At 40.8% G+C, this 24,900-nt stretch overlaps 1 protein-coding gene across 1 annotated transcript in view; it reads left to right on the top strand.

Annotated features, from left to right (window-relative positions):
* Window positions 1-337: 337 nt before the first annotated feature.
* DNAJC3 (DnaJ heat shock protein family (Hsp40) member C3) overlaps window positions 338-24,900 on the top strand; it is a 92,895-nt gene continuing 68,332 nt past the window's right edge. The window contains exons 1-2 of the mRNA XM_040486977.1: window positions 338-469; window positions 18,433-18,592. Of these exons, the coding sequence (XP_040342911.1) occupies window positions 388-469; window positions 18,433-18,592 (242 nt within the window). The 5' untranslated portion in view covers window positions 338-387. The remainder of the gene's footprint in view (window positions 470-18,432; window positions 18,593-24,900) is intronic.

Below are 24,900 nucleotides of genomic sequence, written 5' to 3'. Positions count from 1 at the left end.
CCGCCCCGGCCGCCTCCCTCCCGCCGGCCGCGGCCGTTTGGAGCTCCCTGACAGCTCCACGACCAGCGGACGCAGCCTCGTCTTGTGCCTCCACGTTGTCCTATCAGAGACGGGGCGGGGCGGCGGCCCCCGCAGCCTATCAGCGCGAACCACGATCCCGGCGAGCCCGGTAGGCGCGGGGCCAGGAAGAAGGCGATTGGGCGGTGGCGGCGCTCGGGGCGTAGCGTCGCCCGGACCCCGCCCACCGCTGCCTTCCTCTGCTGGGCGCCAGCTGCGGCTTAGGCCTGAGCGAGAGCCGACGGCGGGCGGGCGCAGCTGCACCCTGAGCGCCGGCGGGGCTGGTGGGCCCCGCACCCTCTCTCCTCCTTACTGCCCGCGCCCTTGGACATGGTGGCCCCCGGCTCTGTGACCAGCCGGCTGGGCTCGGTGTTCCCCTTCCTGTTGGTCCTGGTGGACCTGCAGTACGAAGGTGAGTCCTTCCCTGCTCTGGCCGGGGAAGCGGGCGCCCGGGCCAAGCCCCCTGGCGCTTCCCCGCCTGCGTCCCGGCGCGAGTCTTCCGGCGGCCGGGGCCGCGGGGCGGGCATCGGGGACTCCGCGCGGACCGGCTGGGCCTGAGCCCGCCCCGGGGCGGGGGCCGGCGCTGGGTTCCGGGTTTGTCCGGGGACGGGGTGGTGGGACTGGCGGGCCGCCGGGCGGGGACGGCGGATTTGGAGGGAGGAGCGGGACCGGAGGGGGTCGAGGGGGTCTGGGGGAGCGGGGCACCTGGCAGCGACTTCGGGAGTGTCCTGGGACGCGGAGTCTGGAGCAGCCGTCGGGCCCCGGCCTCGCTTGGGACCCTCGCTTGGCGCCTGGAGACACTTGGTCAGTGGTGCTGGGAGGAGGCAGTAAAGGTGGCCAAAGGGGAGGCTTCTTTCGTTTTGGAGTTCCGGGGGGAGGGAGCAGTGTGTCCGGCCGCGTGAAGCGGGGGGCGGGGGGGGGGACAGTGTTGACCGTAAAAAGTTGAGTAACCATCGCACTCCTGTACTCTGCGGTGGATAGAAGTTGTTTGGTTGTTGCCGGTGCTGGAATTCAAGGTCCCGGAGGGCAAGGCACAAAGTTTGTGGTTTTACTATGCTCAGGATGGTGTCCTTCTACTTAGGGCTGGTTTTCCTTTTTCCGAGTTCTCTTGGGGGGGAAAAGGCCCCCTTAAAGGTGCAAACGCTTAAGTTTCGCTTGGGTCCTACAGATTGGAGTGTTGGTTACTCTAACAATAGCAAAAGTAGAGGGCTGTCCCATCCTAGAGGTCAGCGAGTGGAGTAAGAATTAAAGTTGAAGGTGCCAGTTGAACTAATGCTTCCAGCCTGGTGACTGTGACAAATAATTGGGCATAATGACCTATTACAGTCACTGATCTACTTTCATTCCTATGCAAAGGGCTAGTAGTCAAGGGGTCACACATTTCAGTATGAGACTTAATGTTAGATTTAGAGGAAGTGAGGAGCTGAAGTTGGGACTTGTTTATGGTAAAATCCCCTCAAAATTCTCAACTTCATTGATGTTGTTCTCCTGGTGAGCATATTCTTTTCTGAACCCCAAATGCGAACATACGTGACAACACTGGGACAAAGAATTTGACATTCGTATTGCGCCAGTCTAGGAAGTTGAGATTTGAATGCCTGGACCACTTTTAATATGGGTCGTGTACCTATTCCAGTTCTCTTGCATTTTCTAATGCTAACCCTCCGCCGCCCCAGTGTCACATTTATGTCCAGTTACTACTGGTGGTTTATTTTGACCACTTAAGAGAAAGTTGCCTATGTTCCATTTAATGCTTTTTTTTTTTTTTTTTTTAATGAAAGTGCACACTTCTATGTGATTTTCTTTTCCTGCTAGCTTTTGGACTACCTTTTTGGAATTGCTGTTCTGTATATGGTTCTGTAAGACTCTTTTTTTTTTTTTTAAAGTTTATTTATTTATTTTGAGAGAGAGAGAGAGGAGGGGCAGAGAGAGAGAGGGGGAGAGAGAGAATCTCTGATGTGGACTGAAACTCCTGAACTGTGAGATCTGAGTCACCCAGGTGCCCCTGGTTCTGTAGAACTCTTAATATTTCATTTCCCTCCTACAGTATTTTCCAGAAGGAAAACTTTGTAAGGCAGTTTTTCTGTATAGGAGGCATTGGTGACACTTCTCAGAGGAAAGCCAGAGTGCTGTTTTTCAGGAGCATTTGTCTGTATGAGGGTAACAGGGACTTGGTACAGGTGGCAGGGAAGAAAGGGAAAAGACGTGAAATTTATTAAAGGTCTGTGTGCCAGGCACCTTTCTATGAGTGATCTCTTATGGAGGTATTTGATACTATTCCTCCTTTACAGATGCATTTAATTAAGTGTAGCTATAAGGTCACAGAGCTGTTAAATCTAAGAGCCATAAGTTAAGCTCAGTTTTTCGACTCTGAAGTTCATCTTGTGTGCAGGCTGGAGGCAGAAGTTAAGTGGCTGACAGTATCATGTGGGCCCAAACATTTGTAACTGGTGGCAGCTGGGAAAAATCAGCATTTTGTTTGTTTTTTTTTTTTTTTGGCCACTGGCAGTAATGAACAGAGTGTTGATTTCCTGGCATGTTTAAAAGTGGTCCCCAAACTTGAGTGTGCATCAGAAGCTGCCTGGAGGGCTTTTAAAAACTGAGTGCTGGGTTCCCCTACCAGTGTTTCTGATTCAGTAGGTCTGGGTGGGACCTGAAATTTTGCATTTCTAAAAAGAAATCACTGGTGAGAATCACTGGTCTAACAAGACATATAGAGGAGTAGATTAGGTGTCTGCCATGTACCAGACACTAAATTTGGTGATGAGGATATAAAGATAAGAAAGAACCTCTTACCCGAATTGGCAAACTGTTAGCTCCTGTTTTCCAAAATAAGTTGTGTTTGGTTTCAGTAACCTCAGAGTCCTTCAGGGGGATTTAAGTCTGAGGTTTGGAGGGAGAGGAACTGAAGGAGAAGGGTGTGAGAAGAGTGAGTGTGAAGCAACTAGAGCTGCATGTGACAGAGAGGGTCACCAGTAATTGGCTTAGTTGGCCTAGTTTCTTCCGTACTTAAAAATACTCGTCTTTGGTTTTTTCTAGGCTTTTCTGTTAATTGTAATCCAAAGAAAGAAACTATGTAGCAGTCTTATGAATTGAAAGATTACATCTCTTAGCACCCCCTTTTAAAAAGGCCCTTGAAGGAAGGAAGTCTAAAGCACTAGGTTAGGAGTAGAATTTTTGGAGCAGAAAGAAAACTTTAGTAGTGTCTAGTATTCTCATGTTACAGATAACGTAGCTATTTTAATTCTTTGCTAATGGTTTGTTCTGTTTCAATGGGAGCACAGCCTGGGAACCAAACTTTCTTTTAACTCTTTTTCTTACTAACATGCTACTGGGACTCAGTTTTTCTTTATTTCACTGAACTGACCTGACTAAACTGTTTATTTGGCCATAGGAAAAGAATAGTTGGAAAATTTTAAGTATAAGTGATATTGATAACTTCTATATTCGCCTAACCTACTGAAAGTATGTTTTGTCTTCTCTAGGATTTTCTGACATTATTTAAATTCGGAAAGAAAAAATAAAGCAGGGAAAATGAGTGACTTTAAGTAATATATATACATTAAGTATTTATTTATTTTTATTTTTTTTAATGTTTATTTTTGAGAGAGAGAGAGAGAGCGCGCATGTGCAAGAGCGTGAGCAGGGGAGGGGCAGAAAGAGGCAGACACAGAATCCAAAGCAGGCCCCAGGCTGTCAGCACAGAGCCTGACGCTGGGCTCCAACTCATGAGCTTCGAGATCATGATCTGAGGTGAAGTTGGACGCTTAACTGACTGAGCCACCCAGGCGCCCCTATACCAAGTATTTTAGCAGGTGGTCAGATAGCTTCTAGAATTATTTTAATGCAATATGCTGTAGTTAGTAGTGTAAAAGTTCCAATTTACTTGACTAGTTATCGTTTGCTGAATAAGAGCCTGAAATGCAGTTTTGATTCTGTGGGACAGGTTGTTCTCTGATGGGATTCTTTGTAGTAATTATTAGGCTTTATTTTCTCATATGAAGTGAATTAATTGTGGTTAAGTTGAATTTCTATTGTCATGGTTTTCCTTTGATTAATGCCCAGCAGTTTATCTTTGTTCATATGGAAATATCATGGGAACCCAGTCACCTGCTTTTTAGAACTAAGACATTTCAATTATAGATTTATTTTTCTTCCAAGATCTTTAGAAAGCTGTTTTTAAAAAATTTTGTTTATTTTTTGTTTTGTTTTGTAAATCTGATGAGTTTGTGTCATTTGGAGTTCTGGATATGGGAAAGACTCATTTAATCAGTCAGCAGAGGCTTACACTGTAGTGCTTTCTGATGAGATACACATAGTGTGGAACTCACAGTTTTTGTCATCGAGCTTACCGACCACTTGGGGGTATAAGACATGCTTTGTAAAGCATATATATTCTTTTCCCTTCTTTCTCAGTTTAGATTTAGTGGTCCACCTTGTAGTTGCTCTATTGAAAACAGCCTTTAATTTCCTTGCTTCTGTATTATTTTGTCTTACTCGCTTGGCAAAATTTGACACCTCTTCAGTCCAACTTGGCAGGCTTGTTTGTTATACCTCAGAGTTGAACATGGCTGGAGAAAAATGGAGATAACCTTGCTGACTGGTTTCATTTTAAGCACATAATCTCAATTTCAAATGCATATGCAATACTGCCAACATTCCTACAATTGCCTTGTGTGTCTGTTCTTGAAAATCTGCATTTCAAACCTTTTCTTTCCTTAAATCTCCAATGTACCCCTCCTTTCCTCCCTTCCTTTACCTCATTCTCTTAGAACGTGTCGTTGTTTGAGAAAATGAATGAAGGCCATCACAGGGTAGTTTCCTTTTCTTTCTTCCACTAAAGGCACTCACTAGCTTACGTGTATCTGTACCCAGTTTGCTACTTTTCTTATGTTAAAATGGATAAAGCATCTCTATTCCTGGCAAAATCCAATTCGTATACTTATGTCCTGGATTCCATTTTCTCTCATCTTCTGAAAGTATTGCTCCTATAGTTATCGTTTTTCTCCTGCGTCATCACTTTGTTCCTCTCTGTGGGATCCTTGACATCAGCACTCCCAAGATGCTGTAGTGTTTCCATCCTAAACTGTTCTTTGATGTAGTGTGTCCCTTCAGCTACTGGACTGTATCTTTGCTTCTCTGGACAGCAGGACTTTGAAGAGTTGTTGATAGTCTCTATTTCCTCCTCTTCTGTTCTCTCTTCAACACATTACTCCGCTGATAACTGCAAAGCCTTACATATCAGACTCATTTACTTACACCTGTTTCATCCTAATCTTCCCCTCATCGTTAGGCTCCCACCACACAACTTCTTTTACTTCCAAATGCCAACCTCATTTCTGACTGAGAGTCTTGATTCTTGCTGTTCCCACGGTTTGGAAAGCTTTATATGAGGTCTTCAAATGAATGTTCGTATTTCAGAGAGGCCTGACATACTATGTTAAAAAGCATGCTCTCCTTCAGTTAATAGTCTCTGTTTACCTTTTTGAATTTTCTTCATAAAATTTCACATTGTCTGAATTACCTCGTTTACTTTTCTTGCCTGTTATCTCAAGAATATAAGCTTTGTGGAAAGAGCTCTTATCTCTGTACCTAAAACATGTTGAGATGAAGTAGATTAAATATTTTTTTAAATTGGTGAGTGAAGTTGACTGAGATTTTGTTTGTTCGTTTGTTTTTTGTTCTGTTTTGTTTTTGCAAGGACTCTTCATACTTATTTTCTACATTCCTTGAGCAGGGGATCACATCACAACATTTATACCTTCACAGTTAATTGAAGCAAAGACAGACAATGTCCACTGAAATTGAACAAACCTGGTTACAATAGATTTTATTTTCCAAGTTCATCTAAGGAAGATTTCGGTGCAGACATTTAGTTCAGATGTATTACACAACTACTCAGCCTTTTTTCCTTTCATTTTGGCTGAACCACTTTTTGGGTCATAATGACTTTAGGGTTTCCAGCTCAGTGTATTTTTATTGAAACTCTTTTGTCATTGGTCCTTAGTTGACTATGGAATTGCTAAGATAATGCACTTCTTGCTCTTTCTGTGGCCAGTTTCCACTTTTTCTGTGTTTCTGCCATGAGACTTCTTTCAGACTCTGCTCCCCTCTTGCTTGCATCTTGGATTCAGATCAGATCTTTTATAGACAGTATTTTGTCCTTTTTTTTTTTTTTTTGGCCTCATGTGCCTTTGTAGAATGACCTTTGGGTTTTCCTCATCCCTAACATTTTTTTTCTTCCCTTTTAAAGATTTTATTTTTAAGTAATCTCTACACTCAATATGGGGCTTGAACCTGCAACTCCAAGATCAAGAGTTCCATGATGTACTTACTGAGCCAGCCAGAGGTCCCTCTCATCTCTCACATTCTAAGTGCTCCAACCTGAATAGCTACCCTGGGCTTGCTTCTGGACCTGTCACCTGGCCTTAGCTTGAACCTTAGTATCTTTGACCCTAGTTGTTGCCTTTTTTGTTCTTGTTCTTCAGTCTTGATTGTGATTCTCACCACATCATATTCTTTTTTTTTTTAATTTTTTTAAACGTTTATTTATTTTTGAGACAGAGACAGAGACAGAGCATGAACGGGGGAGGGGCAGAGAGAGAGGGAGACACAGAATCCGAAGCAGGCTCCAGGCTCTGAGCCATCAGCCCGGAGCCCGACGCGGGGCTCGAACCCACGGACCGTGAGATCGTGACGTGAGCTGAAGTCGGACACTTAACCGTCTGAACCACCCAGGTGCCCCACCACATCATATTCTTAACCCCTCAACTTTACATTTCTTAAAATTCTTTAATTTTGCTCTTCAAAATATGATGGATTTCAGTACTAACTTCATTGAAGGACTTAACTACTCTACCTTTTTTCTTATGCTTCCTGTATATTTTGCTGACCTATGGTTATGCTCATCTAAGGAGGAACCTATTGTTTCATGCTGATTAGGCAATGGCATGATGTTTGGTTGCCTAATCAGAAAACAGGAGATAGCTTGTTACCACTGCCACTGTATGTGGCAAAGGAATAAAAAGTATCCATGGCTGAAAATAGGGTTGAGATACTACAAAAACAGCCATGATTTATAAATAATTTTTTCTTTTTACATATTAGTGTCTTTATGAATCTTTGGTAGCATCAGTTTGATTTGGTAATTGTTATCACATATTATATATTACACTAAGTATTTTGTTGTATGCTGCTGCCAGTGTATGTAAAATATACATATTCTTGTGAAATAGAAATTTATGAAAATGCAGAGAGATTGTTAAGGATTGACAAAAGTAGAATTTTAGTATGGCATATGTTTAGGGATAAGATTTTCTACAGGCTTCAAATGTAGTGCTCCTTTGAATATTCACTGGTTCATGAAAAGTGGGTTAGAAAACCATCCACAGATTCATTTTTCTACCAAAAGGAACAGACCTTCTGGGGTCTGAAGGGATTCCTACTTGAAGTTACTCTAGTCAGCAGGGGATTGTGTTGAACCTTGTACAGACAGAATTGTTTCAAATCTGCAGCCGCTTGAGAAAACTTCGCAAGCTTGCACTCCTGCTTCCAAGGGAGCTGTTGAACCCCTTGCTTCATAGCCACAACTAGTGGAGGAACCAGACATTGGATTTTATTATTATGATGAGTTGTGATACATTTAAGAAGGAAGATAGTTACATCAGTCAGTGAATATTGAGTGTCCACTGTGGGCAAGGTACTGGATGAGGTGATATAAAGAAGAAAAGATGGTTTCTTTTCTCAAACTTGCTTTTTACCTGGGTTGGGTTCTCAGGGGTTGTGAGAGGCCAGCAAACTGTGAAGGTCAGTAATTGAGACAGTGGTATTGCAACTTAAACTCATGTACTTTTGAGTGTGGAGATGTCATAGGAGCACAGAAGGGGCTTTCTCCCACCCACCCTCTCACTGCAGTAGTTAGGGGAGGTCTCACAAAGGAGCCAGCATGTGAGGACGGAATCCTGTTGGGGTAGAAATATCCCAGGGGGCAAGTGGGAAAGTCCTTTTCATGGAACAGCAAGTGCAAAGGGATGTGGCATGAGAACACAGTCTCTTCAGGGAAGTACAACCAGTTCATGCTGATACAGGAGTGTAAAGTAAGAGGTGGAGGAGTGGTCATGATGAGACTGGACACACATCATGGGATCTGATCACGAAGGGTCTTGTTTGCCTTCAGAGCTGAAGGGGTTTATTTTTATTTTTGTTTTTTAAAAGTTCTTTTCTCTTTTCTTTTCTTTTCTTTTCTTTTCTTTTCTTTTCTTTTCTTTTCTTTTCTTTTTTTAATTAAGTAAGCTTCATGCCCAGTGTGGAGCTCAACATGGGGCTTGAACTCATGACCCTGGGATCAAGAGTCAGCTGCTGAACTGACTGAGCCACCCAGACACCCCAGTTCTGAAAGGGTGTAGATTGAACTTAGCCAGCGATGTGAAAATACCACATCCTTTTTATTAGGAGTGCGTTTTTGAGGGATCACTTTGGCAGCAGCATGGGGGGCTGGATTTGGAAGAAGGTGAGAGAAGATCCCAGATAGAAGGTACACCACCTCTTGCAGGGAGAAAGGCGCCTATGCAACAACCTTTATGCTGTGGCAGGGTCTGTTAGGGAGACGTGACCAAGGTGCACTGAAGGCATAATCATTCTTTCTGGATGATTGGAGAGGGCCACAGAAAATTCTTGTAGAGGAGGTGGTATTTACTTATCACATTAAATAGAAATTATATTGGACAAAATTGTAACGTAATAAAGATCTGAGTTTCATTTAGAAGGGACAGAGAAATGCTGGATACCTCTTGTAATCCTAGAAGGTGAGAGAAATTTAGTTTGAAGAGTAACTTAACTTTTGGGGTGAGAGTAAGGCATAACTTTTTTGGAGGGTATATACCAAATTAAATTTATCTGAGGGAACAGTACAAATGAAATAACTTAAGTGGAAGTGTTGGTATAGTTTACAGAAAAGTTAAAGGTAACCTCAGCGTGCATGCTTATCTTTGGTGACCAGGGAAGTCAACCTCATGACTATGTGAAGCCAGCCTAAGGCTTAGCTGTCATTGTTACTTGTCTCCCAGGATGTGCTTATCAAAGAGATACTCTGCCATACCAGTTCTGGGGCCCCCATTTTTTGATGGATTTCGCCTGCTCATTCAGGTAATAAATGTCAGTGAGGTCACATAAGTAGCGGTCATTTTTGTCAGTGACCAGTTTGTGCAGTATTGTGCATTCAGTAGTGACAGATTTATGCGTTTTTCCAAGGTAACACTTGCACACTCTATTGCCTTCAGCCAGCTCTCTCACTTACCATGGTTTAGTTTCTTGATATCCTGAAAGATTTGAGATTTGGTCCCCTGGTTGGTTCTGCAGCTTCCTCAGTATCTTAGCATGTTTCCTCTCTTGAGCTTGGAGAGGAAAGTATCTGACAAAGTTCTTCAAAGCCACACCATTGAGGTCAAAGTAGTAAGGCATGGAGGCAGAAGTAGGCAGAAGTAGGAGTCAGAGAGCTCCAGGTTGAGCTGGCAGTTGATGGTGGTCCCTGGTTCCTGGTTGTAGTTCTGCCACACCTGCGAGGGTAGCCAAGGAGGGTTCTTCTAAGGGCACTGTGGGGAGGTGGTGGAGAGTCAGTTGGGTGTTGAGCTCTGGTTCCTTCCAACCACTGTGAAAGCAGGAAACCACAATGACTCAGTGAGGAATGTCTGACCCAAAATGACTTGATGGAATAGTTCAGAGAACTTGGCAGATGCATTCCTGGCTTCTCACTAGACCTAAGTTCAAATCAGCCTTGGAGGTTGGAAACCATTGTGCTAAAATGTCATATTAAATGATGGGTCGAGTGAATGAAGCATACAGGGCTTAGTAACTGCGGGACACCTAGCCTAGATTAGATAGGGAAAAGGATCATGGCCTATGCTGAAAAGAAAGTTGGGCTTTGGAATTGAATCTTGTTTTGACAGATACTGTGAGTCTTCTAGCAGCATGGGTAACTTCTTTAAACCTCAGTTTTCTGAGCTGTAAGAGTATGAAACATGTTTATTTTCTAGGGTTGTTGTGAAAATTAAGTGAAATTATGACACTGAAAGTATCCAGCCCATAGTAGGTTCTTAATTCCTTTTGTGTTACATCTTTCCTGTTAAACATTTTCATAGTTGGATAAGGAAAACATTTTCACTAATAGTTTATCTCATGCCCAAATTTCTTCCCTCCTCGGGCAGTCTGGAATCTTGTATTGAGTACATTGATCTGATCCTCCCTTTGAGAAAATGTATCAGGAAAATGTTTTAAATGAAACCTTCATACTATTTTGAAGACTACCCCCTTCATACCCCCTGCATTTTGAGAATACACAGAATCCCATCGACATGGCCCTGTAATTACTTGAGCCTCCTGTAATGGGCTGGATTGTTCCAGAGTTCACACACAGTGCTTTCACCATTCTTATTTGATTCTTAGTCATTCTCTACTTTAATTTACCATGGCTTCTGTACACACATTTCTCCCTTCATGAGCGATGCACAAATTTTTGTATTTTACACTAGGCACTATAAATGTTTATGGATGGATAGCTTATATTAGAAATTATCTTTTAAAAAATGAAAATGAGCTATCTTTAACTGTTTTAATATTCCACCCCTAATCCCTTAAAGAGATTTAATATAAAATTTTATTGTGGAAAATTGCACACATTTACAAAAGTGGGGAATGGTATATGAACCCCTAGGTACCCATCTCCTAGCTTTAACAGTTACCAACTCATGATTGATCTTATTGCATCTATACCCATGGATTATTTTTAAACCTATCATACATGCTCTCATTTCATTCATAAATATTTTAGAATCTGTAAAAGATAAGGATTGTTTTAAATTTTAGGATCTATATCACCTATATTCTCTGCAGTATCTGATTATAATGCTGTCCCTTTGAACTACACTTAAACAAGTGAGGCAGGGTGTTGTTGTTGTTGTTGTTGTTTTTGGGGGTGGGAGGAATGAAACCATTTTATTGAAGTGCTTGGGGGAAAGGTCCAGGGGTAGGAAGACAATGAGATCTAACATCCTCTGTCCTGTTGGAATCTCCCCAGCTGCACAGTCCTCTGAGAAAGGAGGCAGGGTTATTTTGCTTTTCTTTCCTGACTTAATTGGCTGCTTCGTTGTAAAATATTATATGTATATAGTGTTTGCAAATATTCTTTACAAGAGTTTTCAGTTGCAAGTGATTATTCAATCAGGAACATCTTTCTCAGTTTATTAAGTTTGTACTGTATTAGTACATGAGTACATTTTTACTGGAAAAGGTTAATCTAGGAATATATGTTATATATATATTTTAAGCATAAATGAAATCAGAGTGTATATACTATAATGCAGCTTGCTACCCACCACACTTCTTCACATTCTTGTCTGCCTCTAATCTCTTTTCCACACTGCAGCCAGCAGGGGTCTTTTTAAAATGTAAATCAGGTAGTGAGTTCCTTAGTAAGACCCTTCTAATGATGTGTCTTTGTACTTAGAATAAAATGTAAGTTTCATACCTTGGCCTGAAAGGCCCATTGTGATCTATCTTGCCTGCATCCTCTATCCTTTTTTTTTTTTTTAATTTTATTATTTTTAAATATTTATTTTGAGAGAGAGAGAGAGAGCACACATGTGCTTGCGCATGAGCAGGAGAGGGTCAGAGAGAGAGGGAGAGAGAAAATCCCAAACAGGCTCCATCCTGCCAGCGCAGAGCCCTACATGGGGCTCTATCTCAGGAACCGTGAGATCATAACCTGAGCTGAATGGGCTCTGTCTCAGGAACAATGAGATCATGACCTGAGCTGAAACCAAGAGTCCGAAGTTTGACTGAGCCACTCAGGCACCTGTCCTCTATCCTTCCTAACATGCTGGAGCCTCCTTTTGATTCCTTGAAGGTGAGCTTGGTCCTATCTAAGCCCTTTGCACTTGTTTTGTACTCCTTGTCTGGACATATTTTGGCATTCTGGAGGCACTTGTCATTCAGGATCCTCCCTATCCCCATACCCCTTTGTGTTTTAACTCAAACATTATCTTCTTAGGGAAGACTTATTTGACCCCTTTGTATTAAGTACTCCTCCTTTCCTCTGGCAGTTTGTTATGGCACTTAGAAATGATTTTATCTGTCTTTTTCTCCACTGCTGCAGCAATAAATGAATAAATAGTTGGTTTGTTCTGTGTGTTATGAATGCTGCATCCTTTTGAATTTGTAAGAATGGCCATTATATTCATTTTTAGAATTTTTTTATTATTTGTTCCACTAATTATTTCCCCTAAATTCTCTTACTTGGTATTAGTTTCTTAAAGATTGATTTTATGATTATCTTGGTAAATTTCAGAATTGCTCATTGCCAGTGTGAGAGCAGTTTGTGGGAGAAGGCCAATTGTCTGGAGGCTGGGAAATCCAAGGGTCCCTTCCTTTTCCTTGTATTGGAGTTTGGAGCACAAAGGACTGCATCTACCTCCATGGCACACATTCCCCGGAATGGTGTTTGTATGTGATTTTGCCCACTAACCCTATTCTGTCCTTTCTACATTTTCCCCCTAAGATTTCTGTTTCTCTGATGGCCTTCTTCTTTAAATAAAAATTCCCCCCTCACCCCCAGCAAGGTTATGCATTTATTCTTTAAATAGCTTCTGTAAATTTGAGTATGTTGGGAGGTAGGCTCATGTGCTAGTCCCTGTGGTCCACTTACTTCAAAACATTTTTGATGTAAGAGGTTTTTTTTTTTTTAATGTTTTATTTTATATTTGAGAGAGAGAGAAAGAAAGAGCGCACGAGCAGGGGAGGGACAGAGAGACAGAGACAGAATCTGAAGCAGGTTCCAGGCTCTGAGCTGTCAGCAGAGAGCCCAATGCGGGGCTTGAACTCATGAACCATGAGATCATGACCTGAGCCAAAGTCGGATGCTTAACCGACTGAGCCATCCAGGGGCCCCAGTGTAAGAGATTTTTATAAGCCAGTTTTCTCTTTATTGAAAGGATTTAAATTTTTTAAAAACTTGATTTGGGAAAATCTTAAAAATATACCAAAGTAGAGGGAATAGTATTGTGAGCCAGCTTCAGAATTTATCAACATATGGCCAATCTTATTTCACTTATACTTTCATTTTCCTTTCAAGATTATTTTGAAGTCAGTGCTGTTCTTCATATTATATATTCTGTAAATACTTCAATATGTGGCAGAGATGCCAGTGTAATGTTCAAAAACAGCCTTTCTCCAGAGTCACTGATGGGAACCCTGCCCGCTAGGGCATTCTCATAAATGACTAAAGCCTGAGGGATTCTCCTCATTGCCTCTTTGAGGAAGACCACCCTGTTCATCTCTGTTATGGCCACAGTTTAACACATAGTGTATATTCAGTAACATTTGCTTAATGAAATACCTTGGTTTCCGTAGTCTTCATTATGAAAAAGCAGGTTATTTTTGGATATGGTATGGAATTAGGTGGAACTACAGGTGACCCTCACTGTCAGAACGTAACTGGTTTCTGAATCGTTACTGCATAGTGAATTTACAGAGCAAGAGCCTATATTCTCATTTTTAAAGGGAAAAATAGGGGTGCCTGGTGATGAGGTTTTGGGATGATAGTGGGGTTTGTGGGGTCTGGAGCCGACAGCCAAGAAAGAATTCTTGAAGACATCTTTGGTGCAAAAGTGATTTTATTAAAGCACGGGGATAAGACCCATGGGCAGGAAGAGCTGCTCTGGGACCCTGTGGAGAGACTGCTTATACAGTTGGGATTTGGTGGGAGGTAATGTCAAGAGGAAGTTTCCAAAGAGATTTTCATCTGCTAAAGAAGACTCACAGGATACTGGAGGCCTAGCTATTGTCAAGCTAAGGTGGTTTTTCCTCTGGCAAAGCATTAGCATTAAGACGGTAGGGAGTTCCTGGAGAAACTCTAGCCTCAGGTAGTTGTTAATGGGTTGCAGGTTATAAGGAAATTTAATTTTATCTGCTGTTTCCTTCTGCCTTTGTTTCCCACATCACCTGGGGGGCTCAGTCAGTTAGGCATCCAACTCTTGATTTTGCCTCGGGTCACGATCTCATGGTTCATGGGATCTTACAGTGCTTGAGGCCTGGAGCCTGCTTGGAATGCTCCCTCCCTCTCTCTCTGCCCTTCCCCCTGCTCATTCTCTCTCTCTCTCTCTCTCTCTTTCTCAAAATAAAGAAATAAACATTAAAAAAAAATAAAGGGAAAAATAATGCTTTCCCAGCCCATTGAAAACTCCCAACTAATTTCTCTACATGTTACTCACACATTCTTAAATAGGGTAGACGTCTTCACATTGTTGCCCCAAACAAACAGGGTTCACAGGATCCTAAGTTTTTGAGGCCATCAAGTTAAGGTTTTCTCCTTCCCTCCCTGCCTTCCTTGTCTTCCTTGTGTGGAGGGGTCCATCAGGCAGCCAAGGTAATAAGACACTGCACAGAAACTAGGAACGCTGGAAGCTGAAAAAGCTACTTTGTTTAGTAGGGAAAATAGCAAGATAGAGTGCATTTCTTTCAGCTCTTTGCTATGTTAGATGAAATAAAGAATTCAGTTGCTTTTGATGGCTAAAGTGGCAGGCTCACATAGTTGCCCACATTGTTGTGGATATCCTGGACCCTGCACTCCTGGTCTTTCTTCACCCGCCCTCCACATCCAGCCAGTCACCGCAAGTCATGTGTAGTTGTCTTTCTCTCTTCTATTCCTCTGAGCAATCTACTCTTCTTTTTTTTCATGGCTTCTCCTCCACACTCCTACTCCACACTCTCGATCGCCTCGCTGTCAAGTTACCTGGGTTGTTGTAACAGGATACCTTATAATTTCCCTCTTCCATGCTGGCTATTTATGAGACTCACCTAGCACTTAAAATGACCCACTCCAGAATAATTAAATCATGATGGAGAGGAGAGAGAGCTGAAATGCAGGACTTTAATTTATTGAAAGCCTCATTAATTCTCTTCCGTCTGGGCATTTAAAGGTGATGTTCTTTGTGTTTGGAGTGTTGGGTTTTTTTTTCCCTCTTAAGGCTTTTTCATGCAGGCGGTATTGTCCCCATTTTTCCTTTGGATTTTGGGTGATACTTCAGTAAAACCCCCCTCAGTGCCGTCCATTAGAACTTTCTATGATGATGGGAAGTGTTCAATATTATGTGCACTGTTTCCTGGACTAGCCGGTAGCTTTCCAGCACTTAAACTGTGACTAATGACTGAGAAATTGAAATTGTTTTCATTTTTTAAAAAATTTATTTTTGAGAGAAAGAGCAGGAGAGAGGAGGAGAGGGAGGGAGAGAGAGAGAGAGAGAGAAATGAATGAATCTTAAGAATCTTAAGCAGCCTCCATGCTCAGCACAGAGCCTGACACAGGACTCCATCCCATGACCCTGGGATCATGACCTTAGTTGAAATTAAGAGTTGGACAATCAACCCACCAAGCCACCCAGGCACCCCAAATTTTAAATTTTATTTAACTATAGGTGTTAGGTGCCCTAACTTGTGTCCTTACAGCACCTTGCGTGTATTCCCCCACTACAACACTATAGTGTATATTTTCCGAAAATTGTATTATTAAAACATTTCATAAAGTTGAAAGAATTTTGTAATGTATGCTCCTATATCCATCATCTCGATTCTGCCATTAATATAATTATCATACTTGGTTTTAACACATATCTGGGCATTTCTCTACCCATTAATTCTTTTCAAAAAAATATATTTCAAGGGGCACCTGGGTAGCTCAGTTGGTTAATCGTCTGACTCTTGATTTTGGCTCAGGTCATGATCTCATGGTTTGTGAGATCGAGCCCTGTATGGGGCTCTGCGCTGACAGTGTGGAGCTTGCTTGGGATTATCTCTCCCTCTCTTTCTGTCTCTTCCCCCACTCAAAATAAATACACAAACATAAATATATATATTTCATAATATCCGTGCAGATTTCCCTAAACACTTTAACATGCACATCATCAACAGCTTTTTGGGGGGTAAAATTTATGCATAATAAAATGTCCATATTTTAAGTGTCTATTTGCTGAGTTTTGATAACTGCACCTCCCTGTGTACCCAAACCTCTATCAAGATTACAACATTATCACCCCAGAAGGTTCTCATCTGCCCTTTCCCAGTCTGTCCTTTCTCCCACCTTCCCAAGTGATGATTGTTCTGAATTTTTTTCGGGCAGTGTCTATTTTAGCATCATTCTAAGTATCTGAATAGTGGAACCTCATGCTCACCATAAATGAGAAATGCTTTGGCTTCTTAGTTTCCATATGCACCCTTCTACACACGTTACATTCAATTTTGTGTTTGATTTTCAGCTCAATCGGCTGTGTGGCTACAAAAATAAGAAATTGTTTTAGGGCTGACATGGAAGCTCGCAGAAAGAGACTTGAGCTGAGGGCTCGGGCTGAGCTGCTTCTTCCTTTGTCTCTGAAAGTGCTCTAATGCACTCAGAAGAATCCCCCCGAACCACAGTCCTTACCTTCATCACTACTGTTATTGGGGTCAAGTGCAACAACAGTCTCGGTTTTCTAGTTAGCATGGGATTACTGTCAACCACAAATGGTATCTTGATTAATTATGATTCTAATACCTGCTATGGATTACTGACATCTTATTTCTCATTGACAATGAGCTCATCACTACATTCAAGCTCAAGGATATGACCAAACTTGTCCTTAAATCCTGTCTTTGTGGGTCTGCTAGGACCATTCCCCAGTGCCAACTGTATATAAGTCTGGATCCATTCAGGAGACAGAGACCACAGAGTAATTTAAAAGAGGGAAGTTTAATATAAAGAATTGTTAAGCTATGATAGGAGAATAACTATAAAGATGTAAAGGGAGCTCTAAAGGATATTCTGGGGCTAACAGATGGTCCCCAAAGAAGGGCCAACTTAGAGGGGTGAACTACTAAAGTCTTGGGTTTAAGATCTTATTAGAGAAGGTAGAGGTACAACCTTAAGTTGCTGGTAGAAAAGTTTGCTGAGTTGCTGAGATTAGAGCTGGTCCACTGTAGCTGGGCAAGCAGGAAATAACCCTCTTAAGTGTAGTTGAACCCGGGTTGGTTGGCCTGTGTGTGTGTGTGTGTGGGGGGGGGGGGGAGTCAGGGTGCTGTGTGTGGGCATAAAACCTGGACTTCATGGTGTCCTCATTGGGAGGTAGTGCCTGGTCAAGGCTACCAGGTTGCTGAGGGACTGGACCCAGGGGCATATGGCTGGGACTGGGAGCCACTGGGTATCCTCCCCATAGGTACCGTGCAGTAGGAACCAGAACAAAATAAAGATAGCAACAAGACCCTGAAGGTGTCTTTCCTGCAGTGCCCCTTCAGTACCTTTTACTTGACAGAGTGTAATATTGTACTCAGTATAAAGAAGAAATGCTTAAAAACTCCAGTCCATTTTTAAAGCCAGGTACTGAAAGATGAATTCAGAGGAGAGAGGTAGCACATTGATAACTGGCCTAGTCAGTCAGAGGAGGTTATTTTACTCACAGTTCCTCATGAGCTCCCCATTTTACCCAGAGTGAAACCAAAGCTGTACATGGCCCTCTGCTTCTTGACCTCATCTTCTAGTACTGTTTTCCTTGTTGGCTCTGGGGTAGCCGTCTTGGTCTCCCTGCTGTTTCTGAAACATAAGCTGGCATTCTCCTGACTTAGGGCCCTTGCACTAACTGGTTCCTCTTAGAAAGTTCTTTTTCTACATATCTGCCTGGTGAGTTCCTTCCTTTCCTTTGTCTTTGCTCAGATGTCAGCTTCTCCATGAGGCCCGCCCTTGACCATGTTCTTTAATACTGGAAGCACCAGCACTTCTGGTGCCCTCATGTGGCTTGACTTTTTCCGTGGTACTTCTCACCTAACATACTGTGTAGTGTATGTATTTCTCGTGTCTGCCTTCTCCCTTCATAATGTCAGGTGCCGTGAGTGGCAGAGGTGTGTGTGTGTGTGTGTGTGTGTGTGTGTGTGTGTGTGTGTTTTGCTCACTTATCCCAAATACCTAGAATAGTGCCTAATGCATTGTAGATGCTTAATTAGTACTTGAATATTAGAGTGGACTTGGTGATAATACCCATTAAAATGAGATTCTAGTTTAACAAAGGAATTCTGACTTTGTTGTTCGATGTATTTTTACTACTGGGTTATGCAGTTTCCCTTATATTTTGGAGACAGTTACATTCTTTTGATATGACCAGGGTGTATTTTTGGGTGGCTTATATGCTTTAAACGAAGCACTGTGCTTTATTAAGTTACCTTTTCTATAGCTAAAGCTATGTCTTTGGCTTCTGTGACTCTTATCTGGGCAAATGCTTGAGGGAGATAACTGTATTTTTAACATTTTATTCAGAATTGAATCTTGGTCATGGAGAGTTAACTGATTTTTGTTGTTGTTTTTAGGTGCTGAATGTGGAGTAAATGCAGATGTTGAGAAACATCTTGAATTGGGCAAGAAATTACTTGCAGCTGGACAACTAGCTGATGCTTTATCTCAGTTTCATGCTGCAGTAGGTTTGTATCTTGGAACCAAAACCCTCAGTGGCCATCCTAGTTATTTCTAGTTAATAGCATTTGGATAACATTTAAAATAAACATTATTTAATGTTGAAAGAAAACATTTAAAAATATTTGCAGGATTTTGAGTGAAATAGATTAATAAAATAAATACACAACACTTAAATGCATATGTATCTAACACAAGAGAATTTTCCAGATAACTACATTTTCTACTGTAAGTATCAAGAATAAGTCAAGATAATTTTTTTTTTAAGATTTTTTTTTTTAACCTTTATTTATTTTTGAGAGAGACAGAGCGAGAGCAGGGGAGGGGCAGAGAGAGAGAGGGAGACACAAAAATCTGAAGCAGGCTCCAGGCTGTCAGCACAGAGCCTGATGCGGGGCTCGAACCCACAGACTGTGAGATCATGACCTGAGCTGAAGTCGGACGCCCAACTGATAGAGCCACCCAGGCGCCCCAAGTCAAGATAATTTTGACAGAAAGCTTTTCTCACTGTATTATATAGTTTTTTACCCCCCCCCCCAAAAGATTTCACTAAAGACGGTTTAATTTTCTTGATGACTTGAGATCAGAAATATAGTTCTTTTACTTTGAGGCCCTTGGGGGTTCCTGCAGTCCGTTGCCTCTTCTGTGTTGGCCAAACTTCCTCACTCCCTTAGGCTGGACATCCTGTTGCTCACTTATGTTTGTCTATAGTTTCTACTCTCTGCAGCTTTTAATCTATTGGGACTGAGAGAAACGAGATGGCCACAATAAATAGGTTCCAAGTGAGGGCTTAAAGGATTTTCTATATGCTTTTGTGCAGGACTTTCTGACACTGACTTTTTGGAATCCTCTCTTAAATTATACATTCTCACCTTTATTTGGGATGGTTAAGAGTGACAAGTTAACCTGTAGGGTAATGAGGTGGGTTTTTTTGTTTATTTTTTTCTATGTTTTTGATAAGATAAAGTTCTCACCAGAAGAATGATCATCCCACTCCTGTAATTTACTTTGCAAACAGAACATAATTAGATTTTGGTTTGGCAGTATTTTTCTTCATGCTTTTTTGTAAACTCACACTTTTATTACTGGTATTATTAACCCTCTGGAATAACAGGAAACCAAGGTTTTTAATCTTGGCTTTGGCACTTGATAATCCTATGATTATTGGTTAAGTTATGTAAGTAAATATAGACTTAAACAAGTTACCTGCATATTCCTAGCAGTTTTCACTGTGCCACCTAAAAGGATTTTTTGTGAAGATTGGTGAGAATAATGTATATAAAGATTTTTTTTTTGAAAATAGGGTACAATCACACATGTAGGATCTGTAGAAATACAGTTTTTATATCTCTGAAAATTAAGACTTTTATTTTTAAGAAAAATTTTTTTTCAACGTTTATTTTTATTTTTGGGACAGAGAGAGACAGAGCATGAACGGGGGAGGGGCAGAGAGAGAGGGAGACACAGAATCGGAAACAGGCTGCAGGCTCTGAGCCATCAGCCCAGAGCCCGACGCGGGGCTCGAACTCACGGACCGCGAGATCGTGACCTGGCTGAAGTCGGACGCTCAACCGACTGCGCCACCCAGGCGCCCCTGAAAATTAAGACTTTTAAAAAACAGACTTGATATGTTAATAGAATTTTCTTAACTATGTGAAATTTCTGTTGGGTAGGTTTTTTCATTTTAGCAATTAGCTCACCTTGGGAGGTGGTAGGTAATCGGCACAGCAATTTGTACCAGTTAATTTTCACTGGAGACCATATACTAAATGACCATGTCATTACTGAGTCCACACTGTTCTGGTGGTTTGAGCTCTGCTGCAGTGTGGTAATTTAAAAAATTTCAATTATTGTCTTAGATAAAGCATGTCTTAAAAAATATTGATTCTTCCCTAGTACTGCAAGAATATTTGCAGAAACTTACACCTCCTACCTATTTTCTACTTTATTATTTGCTTTTTTAAATCTCCCTTTTAGCAGAATCGTTAAGGCCATGGCATATTGTTATGGTCGTTTAAAATGACTTCTTGCTTTTCTTTAGCTTCACTGCTGTACTTGAACTCTTGAGATGGTTCTTCCCCAAAATACCCAATAAAATATTATATTCATTGTCAGATGTCAGTTAGTAAAGCTAAGAACTGATAATTTATTTGTGAAATTCGGCGAAGGGAGAAAGTGAAGCAGTGCTAGTGCATTCAGAGTTCAGAGAGCTGTAGAGCTATGTGCCCTTTTGTTTGTCATGATTTGGCGACTTACAACAATTCTCAGAATGTTCACATGTCTTAATTTCTCAGAAAGACCTGTGTAGTTTGGGACATTCATCATCTTAGTTTGTGTCAAACACAGATAATAGCCAACTGTAGAAAACAAAGATTAAATTGTATATGATGGCAGTATACAGGAGATGGTGAGGGGGGTGGTGGTGTCATGGCCTACTGACCCTCCTATTAAAAGTGTGTTTATCAGAAAAGAACGTTAGATCCTCTGTTTCAGTTGTCTGGTTTACCAGACCTCACATTTAGCATGGCCACACTGGCTGCTTCAGGTAGCCCAGCGAGTTAGGGAGAGCGTCTCACCAACAGTGAATTTGTCCGGGTCTCCTGACTTGTAGACTAACAAGTTGTGTGCTTGTTGCTGTAGGCGGTAGAGCTGGGCTGCTGTAAAATATATGCCAATCTTCTGTGGTGAAATATCACCCATGGTTTAATACATTGCTTTAAACTGACTGTGTAAAAGAGTTTATTAAATGTTTATTCATTTGTTATACTTCCCAGCTTCTAAATTGTGTGATGTACTTTATTTAACTTCTGTGATTAGAAATTGATGTGAAAGTTTGTAATAGAATTTGGCTGGCAGCATTGTAAGTATCAATGGATCATTTCTTATTATAATGCTGTAGTTGACATTATTTATGGTTGTGGCACCCTTCCATTTTCATTCTTGAAAAATTACTAGGTGCATTTTGAAAATTACTTGGGCTTGGTATGTTTTATGATTACATTTTTAACACAATAAAAGGTTTATGTATTAAAATTCAGTAGTGTCACATTGTTCCTACAGAGTGGTACGGGTCTATCAATGATATGAAGTTTTTTTGTATCTGGCATATGAATATTTTTTGGCAGGAGTTTTAAGATTTAAGATGGGGAAATATTCTTGATCTGTCGGAAACTGTGATTTAAGGAAGGATGTTGATGATCACTTTCCAATTAGTCTTCTAAAACAGTTGCATCCATTTCAATGTTATGAAGTAGTCAGACACAAGTATTGTTTAGAGATTTATCATTAGAGAAAACTGCAGTGCAATGTGAAAATGACCTGACTCTCATTCCTGCTGCATGGTCTTAAGGAAATAATGAATTCTAGGGTCTGAAATCACTTTTTTGATAGACCTAACAGAATGTCTGAGCTATATCGGGCAGGAATGCCTGTCTAATGTGGTGGATTAAATGGTAGCCATGTCTGAAATGATAGTTTTCTCTATTTGCTTGGTAAGAAAATCAGTATCACGTTTATAGTTTTGCTAAATCAGAAAACAAAATCTATGCCTACATTTGTTTGTCACAAACGTATCATGGTGCTTTCTCATCACATTTGGACCTCATTTGTGAAATGGGGATGGGCATTTACTATTCACATTTAGACAGAAGGAAAGAAAGTACCTTAGTGACTTTTTAAACATCATGTTCTAATGCAAAAGATTGTGAACTTCTTAAGGATAGGTAGAATCTCATTGTTGTTATTACCATTGTCATTATTTTTACTGAAGTATAATTAGTATACAATGTTAGTTTTAGGTGGATGGACAACATAGTGATTGACAATTCTACACATGATTCAGTGCTCACCACAATAAGTGTAGTCATGTCATCATACAACATTATTATAGTATTATTGAGTATATTCCCCTACTGTGTGTTTCATCTCTTTTTTATAAAATAAATAATTCTTTTTATCTATTTTACCCATCTCTCTACCCCACCCCATCCAGTAGTCATCAGTTTGCTCTCTATATTTAAGAGTCTGTTGTTTGTTTGCTTATGCTGTTTTTTAGATTCTACATATAAGTGAAATTGTATGGAGGGTGCCTAGCTGGCTCAGTTGGTAGAGCATGTGACTCTTGATCTTGGGGTTCTGAGTTCAAGCCCCATGTTGAGTGTAGAGGTTTATTAAAACTAAAACCTTTAAAAATAAAATAAATGAAATCGTATGGTATTTATCTTTTCCTGATTTATTTCAGTTAGCATAAAGCATAATACCTTTTAGGTCCATCCATGATGTTGCAAATGGCAAGATTTAATTCTTTTTTTTATGGCTGAGTAATATTCCTCGGTGTGTGTGTGTGTGTGTGTGTGTGTGTGTGTGTGAGAGAGAGAGAGAGAGAGAGAGAGAGAGAGAGACACACACATCTTAAAGATAGGTAGTATCCTATTTTGCCATTATTATTTTAATCTCTGGTAGGTGCTCAGTAAAAGTTTAAATGAAGGGATAGAGTTGGGTTAGCTGGGAGCAAGAATAACATTTTTCTGTATTTAGACAAGTGTGGTCTTTCTGTTTTCCACTACCACTGTTTATAACATCATTTGTAATTGGCTTTCTGATGTATTTTCTTCATTAGTTGTATTTTATTACAGCTTATCTTTTCATATTTGAATAGTAGTTTGAAGATTAGACCTTAAATCCATCTCTCATGTTCAAGTTTCTAATAAACGAGTATAACAATTTGAATGGCATGTTTTCACATGAAATCTAGTATTTCTATAGGTAGGCTTGCAAGTATTTTAAATAATGAACTGTAGGGGCGCCTGGGTGGCTCAGTTGGTTGGGCATCCGACTTCAGCTCAGGTCACGATCTCGCGGTCCGTGAGTTCGAGCCCGCGTCCGATTCTGTGTCTCCCTCTCTCTGTGTCTCCCTCCCCTGTTCATGCTCTGTCTCTCTCTGTCTCAAAAATAAATAAACGTTAAAATAAAAATTAAAAATAATGAACTGTATTGTGTATTGAATGGATAACAGGATAAGTGATTATTTTCAAGGTTGTCAGATGTTGTTTTATGAGAAATTAAGCATGAATTTTTAAACCGATCCTTGTTCAGTTGCTACTTCATGCACAATGATACAGGAATGGACACTAGTTCTAGGAAATGTTGGTATTTTAAGATGAAGATCTAGGGAAAACTATATTGTTTTGCCATTCACGTGACCTCATACGACTAAGAACATTGATTTGAAGGCAAGGGAAATAAAAGGACAAATTATTGGGGCCTCATCAAGATAAAAAGCTTCTTCACTGCAAAGGAAACAATCAACAAAACTAAAAGGCGACTGACAGAATAGAAGAAGATATTTGCAAATGACATATCAGATAAAGGATTAGTATCCAAAAACTATAAAGAACTTACCAAACTCAACACCCAAAAAACAAATAATCTAGTAAGAAATGGGCAGAAGACATGAATAGACACTTCTCTAAAGAAGACATCCAGATGGCCAACAGGCACATGAAAAGATGCTCAACGTCACTCCTCATCAGGGAAATACAAATCAAAACCACACTGAGATACCACCTCACACCAGTCAGAGTGGCTAAAATTAACAACTCAGTAAACAACAGATGCTGGCGAGGATGTGAAGAAATGGGAACCCTCTTGCACTGTTGGTGGGAATGCAAACTGGTACAGCCCTTCTGGAAAACAGTGTGGAAGTTCCTTAAAAAATTAAAAATAGAACTACCCTACGACCCAGCAATAGCACTACTAGGAATTTATCCAAAGGATACAGGAGTGCTGATTCATAGGGGCACAGGTACCCTAATGTTTATAGCAGCACTTTCAACAATAGCCAAATTATAGAAAGAGCCCAAATGTCCATTAACTGATGAATGGACAAAGAAGATGTGGTTTATATATACAATGAAATACTATTTGGCAATGAGAAAGAATGAAATCCTGCCATTTGTAACAACGTGGATGGAATTGGAGGGTATCATGATGGGTGAAATAAGTCAGAGACAGATCTCATGTTTTCACTCATATGTGGAACTTGAGAAACTTAATAAAAGACCATGGGGGGAAGGGAAGGGGAAAAAATAGTTTCTATTTATTTATTTATTTATTTATTTATTTATTTATTTATTTATTATTTATATATGAAATTTATTGTCAAATTGGTTTCCATACAACACCCAGTGCTCATCCCAAAAGGTGCCCTCCTCAATACCCATCACCCACCCTCCCCTCCCTCCCACCCCCCATCAACCCTTAGTTTGTTCTCAGTTCTCAACAGTCTCTTATGCTTTGGCTCTCTCCCACTCTAACCTCTTTTTTTTTTTTTTCCTTCCCCTCCCCCATGGGTTCCTGTTAAGTTT

Source organism: Herpailurus yagouaroundi, unplaced genomic scaffold (assembly GCF_014898765.1).
Source record: "Herpailurus yagouaroundi ecotype Mexico unplaced genomic scaffold, PumYag 164, whole genome shotgun sequence".
Classification (NCBI taxonomy): domain Eukaryota; kingdom Metazoa; phylum Chordata; class Mammalia; order Carnivora; family Felidae; genus Herpailurus; species Herpailurus yagouaroundi.
This window is presented reverse-complemented; position numbering and strand designations above follow the sequence as displayed.